Source organism: Mus musculus, chromosome 7 (genome assembly GCF_000001635.26).
Source record: "Mus musculus strain C57BL/6J chromosome 7, GRCm38.p6 C57BL/6J".
In the NCBI taxonomy this organism is placed as follows: Eukaryota; Metazoa; Chordata; class Mammalia; order Rodentia; family Muridae; genus Mus; species Mus musculus.
In genome coordinates this window covers 116,391,901-116,405,467 of record NC_000073.6, presented here as the reverse complement: position 1 = coordinate 116,405,467, position 13,567 = coordinate 116,391,901, and the positions used below count along the sequence as shown (strand labels likewise).

Sequence of the window (13,567 nt, the reverse complement as noted above, 5' to 3'; positions counted from 1 at the left end):
AGTTGTCTTGTCTTGTTTTTAGACAAACTTCCATACTTCCATCTTCTCAAAAAATATATATGTGTGTGTGTGTAAGTAAGTAAGTATTTGTATGTATGTGTTTGTTTTAGGAGACACCATTTCACTTTGTAGCTCAGGCTGGCCTCAAAATCTCAGTCTTCCTGCCTCAGCCTCCTGAGTTCTAGATTTACAGGCATATATAACTATGCCCATTTTCTCACAAACTATCTAGCATTCAGAATGCTATCCCATTTATTTAAAAATACAGCTTTTAAATATTTTCTTACTCTTGTATGTTTTGGACGTTATTATTATTTTTGTTTTGTTATTATCGTTTGAAAGATGAGGTCTCTAGCCCAGGCTGGCATCAGATTCCTCTGTAGCTGAAGATGATCTTGAACTTTTGATGTTCCTGCTTCTACCACGGGCTAGGATTATAGTCATAAGCTACCACATCTGGTTTTCTGCAGTACTGAGGATGGAAACCAGGGCCTCAACCAACTAAGAGCTATATTTTCAGTCCTTGTACCATATTCTTTATAGATGGAAAAATTGAGTCCAAAGAAATACCCTAACACAGTTTTTCTCTGCTCTCAGTACAGAGGCACACCTTCTTTACCTCTGGTTAAATGTTTGCTTCCATTTCATGATTGTACCAGGGCATGTGTTACATTCTTCTGTGAGATCTGGGGAACACACTCAAGTTGTCAGGTTTGTGCACCAAATGCTTACCTGCTAAACTATGTTGTCATCTCTGTTTTGCTTTAGGAAACAGGGAAGCTCTCACTCTGTAGCCCCTGCTAGGCTGAAACATACTATGAAGACTATAGTGTCCTTGAACTCAAGACAGTTCTTCTGTCTCAGCCTTCCTTGTGCTGGGTAACAGATATATACCACTGCTACTGCTTTGAATTATTTTTTTTTAATTTTTAAATATTTAAATTCAATTTTTTATTTAAAAATTTGAAATTGATATATATATATATAGTATATATGAATGAATGTATATCACATATATTCAAATATATTGAAATTTGAACTTAAACTTCGATCCTTTGCTTGTATTTCTCAAGTCTTATAGGTCTTACAGATCTGCCAACATGAAGGCTCAAATTTACAATTTACTGCTTCCTTCAGATCCTTCAGACTTTCTGTCTTTCTCTTTCCTTTCTTTCCTTTTCTATGTTTAACCTCCATGTGGTTTAACTTCATTTTCTCCTATTGTTAATGGGACTTTTTAAGAGATGGACTATGGCAACTGACTATATTCTGGTGCTTTTGTTAGGAGAAAGGAAAAATGATTCTTAGCCAGACTGAGGAAAGTTATGCAAAAGACTGAAGTAGCAAACTTCAAGGTTGAGAGGACAAAATCTGCTCTCTCATGCAGGGAAAGCAATTACCATCAGAGGCTTCATTCTGAATCTAGAGCTGTCTTTAGTAAAAAGATCTCCTTTTTAAGCAGGCCACGGGGGCCTCAGATCATTTTTGAATATATGTACCATTTTAGTTAATGATTTAGGAATAATCTTTACCTTAATGGAAATAATCTGTTATATTTCTTACATAGTTTCTTTTTCCCAAACAAGTGCTCTATGGTTTCCTTCATATTGCTTTTTACAAGTACTATACTTAAGCTTTCCAAGTTGGATAATCAAGTTCTTTATCTGCCTTTTGAATTGTAGACCTGTTTTCACAAAACTCCCAACTTTTTCTTTTTTTAAGATTTATTTATTTATTTTATGTATATGAGTACGCCATTGCTCTCTTCAGACACACCAGAAGAGGGCATCAGATCCCATTACAGATGGTTGTGGGCCACCTTGTGGTTGCTGAGAATTGAACTCAGGACCTCTGGAAGAGCAGTCGGTGCTCTTAACTGCTGAGCCATCTCTCCAGCCCTAAACTTCCTAACTTTAAGTGTATACAGTAGTCTTTCTTTGGCTAAAACAGCTAACTCTCCAGTGAATGCTTGAAAATAAATACTGACGTAAGCTCTATTTTGTAGAACGTATGCGTCTGAAGAAAAATAAGTTTATAGGAGTCACTCAGGTGGCTTAGTAGGTAAAGGTGCTTGCTACCAAGCTGATGACCCAAGTTTGATTCCTGGAATCTACTCCCTTTGGTTATTTTCTAGCCTCCACTTACACACCCTTTTCCCACATAAATAAAAAACAATAAATACATTTTAAATTTTCATTATTTTATGTGTAATGAGTGTTTTGTCTACATGTATGTAAGTATACCATGTGCATGTTCTGTGCAAGAAGATGATGTTGGATCCCCCTGTGGTTGGAGTTACAGTTGTGAGATGACTACCATATGGGTGCTGGGAGTTGAACCAGGTTATCTGCAAGAAAAGAAATTGCTTTTAATAACTGTGAGCCAACTCTCCAGCCCCCCTCAGATAAATTTTTTAAGTTAAAAAAATAGTGATTTTTATATGATAGGGAATAATTTACCACCAATCTTAGCATCTTGAGCACATGATTATTTTTCTTCCCTTATTGGGTCACAGATTTTTCTTTTTTGCTTACTGGAAGTATTTTCAACTAGAACCGAATGAGGAGGCTGCCGTATTTATATATACACGCATAAACATACATACATACACACACACAACACTCGCATGCACGCACACACACTTATGTTCAGAGTAACTTATATAATATGTAACTCTAGATGAACCAAATAGAAAATGAGTTCTTATATTTCTTTTTTTTGCTCTGGAAACATGGAGACTCAGCACATGTATTTCCTCAAAAGTGACTGCTTTTTTTTCCAGCAGTTTCCTCACAACCCCAGTGGACTTTAAAAACATACATACATACATATGTACATACATACATACATGCATACATACATACATTCTCCCTCCCTCCCTCCCTACACATGTGTGTGTACAAATACACACACACACACACACACACACACACACACACAAATAGTCTCAGATCTTCCCCCAGTGCTGGGAGTTGAACCCTGGACCTCACATATGCCAGACAAGCACTGTACCACTAACACTAAGGTTCTTGACTCTCTTTCCCATTCCTCTTTTGAGAGAAAAACTGGCTTTGTAGCCCAGGCTAGCCTCATTTATAATTTTCTACAATGACTTACTCTTCAGGGTATTGAAGCAAGCATGCACACAGCTGCTAAGCCACATGGTACTCAGTTTGTGCTTTTTAAAAAGTCTTCTAAAAAATATCCATGCAGTCATATTTTGATTAAGCTGTGAAGTCAGCATCAGTCTATTAGGGTGTTATGTGTACTTACAGTTGAAATTACAGTACATCTGTTTTAACAACTCAGTGCATATCTTAGGCCTGGACTTTGGTTGTTACTGGTTTTGTCAATGAAATTAAAGAACTGAAATAGTGAAGGTCTTCTACTTTTGACTTAGGGCTGCCTTTCATTATATTTGCTTTATTTCTTTTTCTTGATAAAACTTACTAGATGTACTAGTTTTGGTTTAAAGAAAAGTTTTTAAAAAAATGTTGATATAGTAAGCTTGTTTTGGAATAATGAAGATTGAACCTAGGGCACTAGGCATGCCCTCTAGCACCGAGCTCCAACCCAGGCCTCGAGTTATTGTAGCTTCTGTTTCTGTAGTACAAAATGAGAAACTATATTCTATACCTACCTTTTCTTTATATGTGAGTCATATCTCATACTTATGCCATATAATGTTCTTTTTATTAGGGAACGTTAAAAGTATCATTGCAATAATTGCATACATACAAGTAACATTGAACATACCCTCTCCCCTACGATAGTATCTTAATTCCAAGACATTCCAAATATTTTCAAAAATTGACTTCATCTTTGAATTAATTGTTTGCTTGTTTGATTATTTAGTGCTGTCTCCTGTAGTCCAATCTCACCTTGAATTTTCTGTAGAACCCAGGATGACATTAAACTGACTATCCTCCATTCTCAGTCATTTCTCAGATTTGCTACTGTGTGATTTGATACATCTATTCTATGAATTCTATTTCTTAATTTAATTTTTTATTACATATTTTCTTAATTTACATTTCAAATGCTATCACCTTTGCTAGTTTCCTCTCCAAATATCCCCTATCTCCTCCCCCCTCCCCTGCTCCCCAACCCACCCACTGCCACTTCCTGACACTGGCATTCCCCTATGCTGGGGCATAGAACCTTCACAAGACCAAGGGCCCCTCCTGCCATTGATGACCGACTAGGCCATCCTCTGCTACATATGCAGCTAGAGACATGAGTCCCACCGTGTTTTTTCTTTGATTGGTGGTTTAGTCCCAGGGAGCTCTACGGGTACTGGTTAGTTCATATTGTTGTTCCTCCTACAGAACTGTAAACCCCTTCAGCTCCCTGGGTCCTTTCTCTAGCTCCTTCCTTGGGGACCCTGTGCTCCGTCCAATGGATGACTGTGAGCATTCACTTCTGTATTATCAGGCACTGGCAGAACCACTCAGGAGACAGCTCTATCTGGCTCCTGTCAGCAAGCTCTTGTTGGCATCCACAATAGTGTCTGCCTTTGGTGGTTGTTTATGGAATTGATCCCCAGGTGGGGCAGTCTCTGGATGGTCGTTCCTTCAGTCTCTGTTCTGGACTTTGTTTCTGTAACTTCTTCCATGAGTATTTTGTTCCCCCTTCTAAGAAGGATAGAAGTATCCACACTTTGGTCTTCCTTCTTCTTGAGTTTCATGTGTTTTGCAAATTGTATCTTGGGTATTCTGAGCTTATAGACTAATATCCACTTATCAGTGAGTGCATATCATGTATGTTCTTTTGTGATTGGGTTACCTCTAGATGATATCCTCCAGATCCATCTATTTGTCTAAGAATTTCATAAATTCATTGTTTTTAATAGCTGCATAGTACTCCATTGTGTAAATGTACCACATTTTCTGTATCCATTCCTCTGTTGAGGGACATCTGGGTTCTTTCCAGCTTCTGGCTATTATAAATAAGGCTGCTATGAATATAGTGGAGCATGTGTCCTTATTACAAGTTGGAGCATCTTCTGGGTATATGCCCAGGAGTGGTATTGCTGGATCTTCCGGTAGTACTATGTCCAATTTTCTGAGGAGCCGCCAAACTGATTTCCAGAGTGGTTTGTGCCAGCTTGCAATCCCACAGCAATGGAGGAGTGTTCCTCATTCTCCATATCTTCACCAGCATCTGCTGAAACCTGAGTTTTTAATCTTAGCCATTCTGATTGGTGTGAGGTGGAATCTCAGGATTGTTTTGATTTGCATTTGCCTGATGATTAAGGATGTTGAACATTTTTTTTAGGTGCTTCTTAGCCATTTGGTATTCCTCAGTTGAGAATTCTTTGTTTAGCTCTGTACCCCATTTTTTAATAGGAGTCCAACTTCTTAAGTTCTTTATATATATTGGATATTAGCCTCCTATCGGATTTAGGATTGGTTAAGAACTTTTCCCAATCTGTTGGTTGCCGTTTTGTCTTGTTGGCAGCGTCCTTTGCCTTACAGAAGCATTGCAATTTTGAGGTCCCATTTGTTGATGATTCTTGATCTTACAGCATAAGCCATTGGTGTTCTGTTCAGGAATTTTTCCCCTGTGCCCATATCTTCGAGGCTCTTCCTTATGTTCTCCTCTGTAAGTTTCAGTGTCTCTGGTTTTATGTGGAGTTCCTTGATCCACTTAGACTTGAGCTTTGTACAAGGAGATAAGAATGGATCACTTCTCATTCTTCTACATGCTAAATGCCAGTTGAGCCAGCACCATTTGTTGAAAATGTTGTGTTTTTTTTTTTTTTAAAGAAAAAAAGAAAGAAAGAAAAAAGAAAAGAAAAGAAAATGCTGGCTTTTTTCCACTTGATGGTTTTAGCTCCTTTGTCAAAGATCGGGTGACCATAGGTGTGTGGGTTCATTTCTGGGTCTTCAGTTCTATTCCATTACTCTGTCTGTTGCTGTACCAGTACCACGCAGTTTTTATCACAATTGCTCTGTAGTACAGCTTGAAGTCAGGGATGGTGATTCCACCAGAGATTCTTTTATTGTTGAGAATAGTTTTTGCTATCCTAGGTTTTTTTGTTATTCCAGATGAATTTGTAAATTGCCCTTTCTAACTCTGTGAAGAATTGAGTTGGAATTTTGATGGGGATTGCATTGAATCTATAGATTGCTTTCAACACGATGGCCATTTTTACTATATTAATCCTGCCAATCCATGAGCATGGATTGGCATCTTCTTTCCATCTTCTGAGATCTTCGATTTCTTTCTTCAGAGACTTGAAGTTCTTATCATACAGATCTTTCACCTCCTTAGTTAGAGTCACACCAAGGTATTTTATATTATTTGTGACTATTGAGAAGGGTATTGTTTCCCTAATTTCTTTCTCAGCCTGTTTATCCTTTGTGTAGAGAAAGGCCACTGATTTGTTTGAGTTAATTTTATATCCAGCTAAGTCACTGAAGTTGTTTATAAGGTTTAGGAGTTCTCTGGTGGAATTGGGGGGTGGTCACTTAAGTATACTATTATATCATTTGCAAATAGTGATATTTTGACTTCTTCCTTTCCAATTTGTATCCCCTTGATCTCCTTTTGTTGTCTAATTGCTCTGGCTAGGACTTCAAGTACTATATTGAATAAGTAGGGAGAAAGTGGGCAGCCTTGTCTAGTCCCTGATTTTAGTGGGATTGCTTCAAGTTTCTCTCCATTTAGTTTGATGTTGGCTACTGGTTTGCTATATATTGCTTTTATTATGTTTAGGTATGGGCCTTGAATTCCTGATCTTTCCAAGACTTTTATCATGAAGGGGCATTAGATTTTTGTCAAATGCTTTCTCAGCATCTAATGAGATGATCATGTAGTTTTTGTCTTTGAGTTTGTTTATATAGTGGATTACATTGATGGATTTCCGTATATTGAGCCATCCCTGCATCCCTGGGATGAAGCCTACTAGATCGTGATGGATGATCGTTTTGATGTGTTCTTGGATTCAGTTTGTGAGAATTTTATTAAGTATTTTTACATCGATATTCATAAGGGACATTGGTCTGATGTTCTCTTTCTTTGTTGGGTCTTTGTGTGGTTTAGGTATCAGAAACATAGTTTGAAACCAGTCTGCTCTATCAAAGGAGTAAGATCCTGTCTCAAAAATTAAATTAAAAGTTATCAAAAAAAGAAAGGCATGGCTTCATAGAACGAATTGGGTAGAGTACCTTCTTTTTCTATTTTGTGGAATAGTTTGAGGAGAATTTGGATTAGGTCTTCTCTGAAGGTCTGATAGAACTCTGCACTAAACCCATCTGGTCCTGGGCTTTTTTTAGTTGGGAAACTATTAATGACTGTTTCTATTTCTTTAGGGGATATGAGACTGTTTAGATCATTAACCTGATCTTGATCTAACTTTGGTATCTGGTATCTATCTAGAAAATTGCCCATTTCATCCAGGTTTTTCAATTTTGTTGAGTATAGGCTTTTGAAGTAGCATCTGATGATTTTTTTGAATTTTCTCAGATTCTGTTGTTATGTCTTCCTTTTCATTTCTGATTTTGTTAATTAGGATACTGTCTACCTGTGCCCTCTATTGAGTCTGGCTAAGGGTTTATCTATCTTGTTGATTTTTCTCACAGAACCAGCTCCTGGTTTGGTTAATTCTTTGTATAGTTCTTTTTGTTTCCCCTTGGTTGATTTCAGCCCTGAGTTTGGTTATTTTCTGCTGTCTACTCCTCTTTGGTGAATTTGCTTCCTTTTGTTTTAGAGCTTTTAGGTGTGCTGTCAACCTGCTAGTGTATGCACTCTCCAGCTTCTTTTTGGAGGCACTCGGAGCTATGAGTTTTCCTCTTAGGACTGCTTTCATTGTGCCCCATAAGTTTGGGTATGTTGTGTCTTCATTTTCATTAAACTCTAAAAAGTCTTTAATTTCTTTCTTTATTTATTCCTTGACCAAATTATCATTGAGTAGAGTAGAGTAGAGTAGAGTAAAGTGTTGCTCAGCTTTTACGTGTATGTTGGCTTTCTATTATTTATGTTGTTATTGAAGGTCAGCCTTAGTCCATGGTGATCAGTTAGGATGCATGGGATTATTTCAGTATTTTTGTATTTGTTGAGGCCTGTTTTGTGACCAATTATATGGTCAATTTTGGTGAAGGTGCCATGAGGTGCTGAGAAGAAGGTATATCCTTTTGTTTTAGGATAAAATGTTCTGTAGATATCTGTTAAATCCATTTGCTCCATAACTTCTGTTAGTTTCACTGTGTCTCCGTTTAGTTTCTGTTTCCAGGATCTGTCCATTGATGAGAGTGGGGTGTTGAAGTCTCCCACTATTATTGTATAAGGTGCAATGTGTGCTTTGAGCTTTGCTAAAGTTTCTTTTTTTTTTTTTTTTGGTTTTTTTGAGACAGGGTTTCTCTGTATAGCTCTGGCTGTCCTGGAACTCGAACTCAAGAAATCCGCCTGCATCTGCCTCCCGAGTGCTGGGATTAAAGGCATGCACCACCACACCCAGCTAAAAGTTTCTTTAATGAATATGGATGCCCTTGCATTTGGAGCATAGGTGTTCAGAATTGAGAGTTCCTCTTGTAAGATTTTACCTTTGATAAGTATGAAGTGCCCCTCCTTTCTTTTTTGATAACTTTTTAATTTAATTTTTTGAGACAGGATCTCACTCCTTTGATAGACCAGACTGCTTTCAAACTCAAAGAGATCTGTCTCCCTCTACCACCTGAGTGCTGGGATTAAAGGTTCAATGTTATTTCATGAATCCACAAATAAAATAATGCCAATTATGAGTGAAATAATAAAATTAAGCCATTTTGTATTTGGCTTATTACAGAAGTATAAGCTTATTGTGTTATGAAGGGATAAGCTTGGAAGCAATGAAGTATCTTACAGTGTCCACATGTGATATAGTACCAATATCAATTCAGCTTATATCACTTTCATAACATTTCAACTTTTTTGTTTAAAAAGAAATACATATATGTGTGTGTATATATAAACATATACATACATAACATACACACACCCCTATATAGTTTGTGTGTGGTTATGTACATGTGAATGCTGGTGCCAGTAAAGGCCAGAGTCATAGGAACACCTCGAGCTGAAATATAGGTAACTGTGAGCCATCTGACATAGGTGTTGGGAATCAAACTTGGGTCCTCTGCAAGAACGGTATACACTTTTAACCACTTTCCATCTCTCTCTATTTGAACTGTCTCTATAGTTCCATATTTTGTCTTTTTAACATTGGATCCTATGTGTGTGTCTTCTAAGATCACAATGTAAAAGCCACATTTATTCTTTGATTCATTTATTTTATAAAACATTTATAGTATTTGTTATGTACTAGCACTAAGTGCTTAATAGTCTTATTTTACATATTCTTACGATAATCCTGAGAAATAAATGGTCATATTATCTGAAGCAAGATAACACCAGTAACTTAACTCCTTTTATACAGCTAACAAATAGTAAAAATAAGGTTTAGAATCAAGTAGTCTGCCTTACAGGATTTGTATTGACTGTTCCATTGCTCTTGTCTTCTCAAACTGTTTTATTCTCGCTGTGTTCCTTGAATCATTTACTTTTTAAAAAAAGATTTATTTAGGGCTGGAGAGATAGCTCAGCAGTTAAGAGCACTGACTGCTCTTCCAAAGGTCCTGAGTTCAAATCCCAGCAACCACTTGGTGGCTCATAACTATCTCTAATGAACTCTAACTCCCTCTTCTGGAGTGTCTGAAGACAGCTACAGTGTACTTACATATAGTAAATAAATAAATCTAAAAAATTTTTTTAAAAAAGATTTATTTATTTTTATGTGCATTGGTGTTTTGCTTGCATCCTCTGGGACTGGAATTACAAATAGTTGTGAGTTGCCATGGGGGTGCTGGGAATTAAAACTTGGTCCTTTGGAAGAACAGCCAGTGTTCTTAACCACCGAATCATCTCAAAAGTCCCAAATTGTTTACTAGTTATAGAAGCACATAGACAGTTTTTTCAGTATGCATTTCATTCAAGGCCTCATGAAAAACAGATGATGGCTAAATGTATATAGTTCAGTGGTGATGTATATGCCTAGGTTCCTAGCATGTATGAGGCCTTGAGTTCAATCCCAGCACTGCAACAAAGGAGAAGACAAGCTGATTAGGTAAGGGGACCGAAACCTGTTACCAGCCTCCAGGAAAAAGTCAGTTACGTATTTCCAGCATTCATTGACACTGTTAAATCTCCCCTTCCTTAAAAATGTTTATTACATTTGTTTATTTGTTCATTGTGTGTGTTTATGTGTGTATGAGTGAGTGAGAATTATGTGTTGATGGACATGCCATGGCAAGTGTGTGTGTTTATTTCTCAGGGCTCTCATAAAGTTTATAAAGATGTTAAGGTTAGAGGATGCCAGGCAGGAGTTGGTTCTCTTCTTCTACCATATGAGTTCCTGGTACTGACTCAGGTTTTTAGTTTTGGTGGCAAGCACTGTTACACACTGAGCCATCTCACTGGCTCCCTTGTTTTAGCCATAATGCTAGTCATGTCTGGAGATGAGCCACATACTACATTCATGGATCTACATCTAAGTGTGTCAATCATATGAATATCTTTGCATGTGACCTTAAGTTTTAAAGTACCCTCGTAGCACTTACTTTAAAACCCATTTTCCCCCTTGTCTTATAACCACAAACAGTATTTACAGGAAAAAAGTTTCACTTAGAAAAAATATTTTGAAAGGACAGAAACTTTTTATCCCTCTGGTATTTACAATTTTAGTTACTTTTTTTCATGCCATCAATAATTCATTTAAAACAGACCACTTTATGTAATTGCATCGTGCAGCCTAAGAATCTAAACCAGAGAACCTCATTTGATGCTGGCCCTCTCTAGAATGCCTGGATCTTGTTGACAGTGTTACCAAAGATATCCTGGCACTAGTTAATACCCCCCCTCCTCCTTCTTCTTCTTCTTCTTTTTTTTAATTTGATTCCCTTTCATTTAAAAGGTACATGCTGGTGTTTTGAGTTTTAACAGGAGTTCATTCATTGCCATTCTCATGAGTTGCTCTGAGTAGCTGAAAGCATTTAAAATCTTGTTCAGGGCTCTCAAATGCATCTTTAAAGAAACTAAAAACATATTTAATATCTTCTTTCTTGTGAACAGATTGAAGACCAAATTTCCATATACTGATCACTGCACAAATCCAGGCTATTTGTTAAGTCCAGTGACAGTGCAAAGAAACATGTGTGGGGAGAATGCCAGTGTGAAGGTCTCCATTGAAATTGAAGGGCTTCAACTACCAGTTACTTTTACATGTGATGGTAAGTTTTGTGATGACTAGGGATAAAATGTTTTCAGTGTCCATATATCCTTTCTTCTCATGAACCAAAAATTTTAGCATTAGGTATCCTTTTAAAATTACCGCATTCGGGCTGGAGAGATGGCTCAGCGGTTAAGAGCACTGACTGCTCTTCTGAAGGTCCTGAGTTCAAATCCCAGCAACCACATGGTGGCTCACAACCATCTGCAATGAGATCTGATGTCCTCTTCTGGAGTGTCTGAGGACAGCTACAGTTTACTTACATATAACAATAAATAAATCTTTTTAAAAAAAATTACTGCATTCATTTGGGAAGTTTTCTGGTTAAAGGAACCAGGTCACTGCAGGACTTTCCTCTGAATATAATAAGTTGGTTTTTAGCTAAGGCCCAAAAGCATTAGCTATCAAAGCTAATTATAATACTTCCCTCTACTTTTATGGCAAGAACAGTACTTTCTTACAGAGAGCTGTCAGTGGCATGAACCTTCAGATCACTCCTAATCTCCTCTGCAGGGAAAGTAGTTCCCTTTGGTGCTAATTTTTCCTTCCAAGCTTGGGTAAATATCCTTTCTAGAACTATGTCCTGGATATATTTATAATGTGTTTAATTACATGGGATTTGAGTGGTGAAATAAGTATTCCTAAAGTAGTAATTATAGTCTTAAGACTGGCGCCTTTCTTTTTTTTTCTTTAATTGTAATTAGCAATGTGTCCAATATTTGAATACCTGTTGGTTTTGTACTTTTGGAAAGCCGTTTGAAAAAATGTAAATCTGATACAGAAAATGTTAGGCAACTATAACAGTCATTTTTTAATTTCTAAAGGAAAATGTACTCCTTTTCAGCCATTTAAATTTAGTATGCAATAAGAATATTAAGTTTTTAAAAAGAGTCAACAGGTGGTGCTTTGAAATGAAGCAGGAGTAAAAATGTTGATTTGTATCAATCTTAATTTCATTAGTCTGACTAGCCTCAAATGTATTGTAAATATCTATTGATTAGTTATATGTGTTATATTTATAATATATATCTCTGGAAATGGGCTGAGGATATAGGTCAGTAGTACAGTTCTTGCTTAGTATAAGTAAGGCCCTGTGTTTAATCCTTAGAACTTGAAAAAATGTAAGCAGTATGATATAAGCATAGATCAGAGTGCATATTTTTTGTTTGTTTTGAGTCTATTGAAAAATAGAGCTATTTTATAAGATATTTTAGTACATAGAAGCTTTTGAAGTCACTGGTATTCATGTGGTTTAAGTGTGGTTTAAGAGTAAGCAGCCCAGCTTGTAGCTGATGCCTATATTCCTAACATCTAGAAACTGAGGCAGGGGACTGGCAAGATGGTTCAGCGAGTAAGAGCACCAACTGTTCTTCCAAAGGTCCTGAGTTCAAATTCCAGCAACCACTTGGTGGCTCACAACCATCTGTAATGAGATCTGACGCCCTCTTCTGGAGCCATCGGGGCCAACGGTAGCTAGCAGAGGTTCAAAATTCAATTCCAACAACCACATGAAGGCTCACAACAGCTACAGTGTACTCATATACATAAAATGAATAAACAAATCTTTAAAAAAAAAAAAGGTTGCTATGATTTCGAGACTAGCCTGGGGTTTACAGTATTACACACTGCCAAGAAACGACTGATGGTTGGGGGTGTGGTGTTGAAGGGGAAGTAGTGGTGCATGCCTTTAACCTCAGCACAGAGTCAGGTGGGTCAGGTGGATCTCTGTGAGTTTGAAGTCAGCCTGATCTATAGAGCTAGGTCTAGGACAGCCAGGGCTACACAGAGAAACCATGTCTTAGAGGATGGCGGGATAAAAGTTGAACATGAAAGTTTTGAGTATAGAAATAGGTAATTTAAAAACTTTAATTTGGGGTTGCAGAGTTAGCTCAGTCGTTAAAAGCGCTTGTTGTTCTTGCAGAGGATCTAGGTTCAATTTTCAGCACCCACATGGCTGCTCACTGTCTAACAAAGCTAATGGACACACACATACACAGGTAAAACACTCATAGATTTAAAAATAATATTAAAAAGAATTGAGAACTGTAATTTTCTTTTTGTTGTCATGTTATTAGCTCATGTTCGCAAGAGTCACTGCCTACTTGGTCTATTTTTTTCTTCATTGGAAAATTTACTATACAAATATCTAAAGTAGTAATTCTTTTTCTTTATCATTTGTTTTAAGACCCTGCTTGCTAGGTACTGCTGACTGCTGCCTTATTTGAAGGAATCTGTAATATTGATGTGACTTTCTTTATTTAGGTCTTCACTGCCTTAACAGTTAATAGAGGCTGTGGAGCC

At 37.1% G+C, this 13,567-nt stretch overlaps 1 protein-coding gene across 4 annotated transcripts in view; it reads left to right on the top strand.

Moving 5' to 3' along the window:
* Positions 1–13,567, top strand: part of Pik3c2a (phosphatidylinositol-4-phosphate 3-kinase catalytic subunit type 2 alpha) — a 106,201-nt gene that overhangs the window by 37,998 nt on the left and 54,636 nt on the right. For all 4 annotated transcript variants that reach the window (XM_006507440.4, XM_006507441.4, XM_030242214.1 and 1 more), the window contains one exon: positions 11,110–11,267. In XM_006507440.4, coding sequence (XP_006507503.1) covers positions 11,110–11,267 — 158 coding nt within the window. The remainder of the gene's footprint in view (positions 1–11,109; positions 11,268–13,567) is intronic.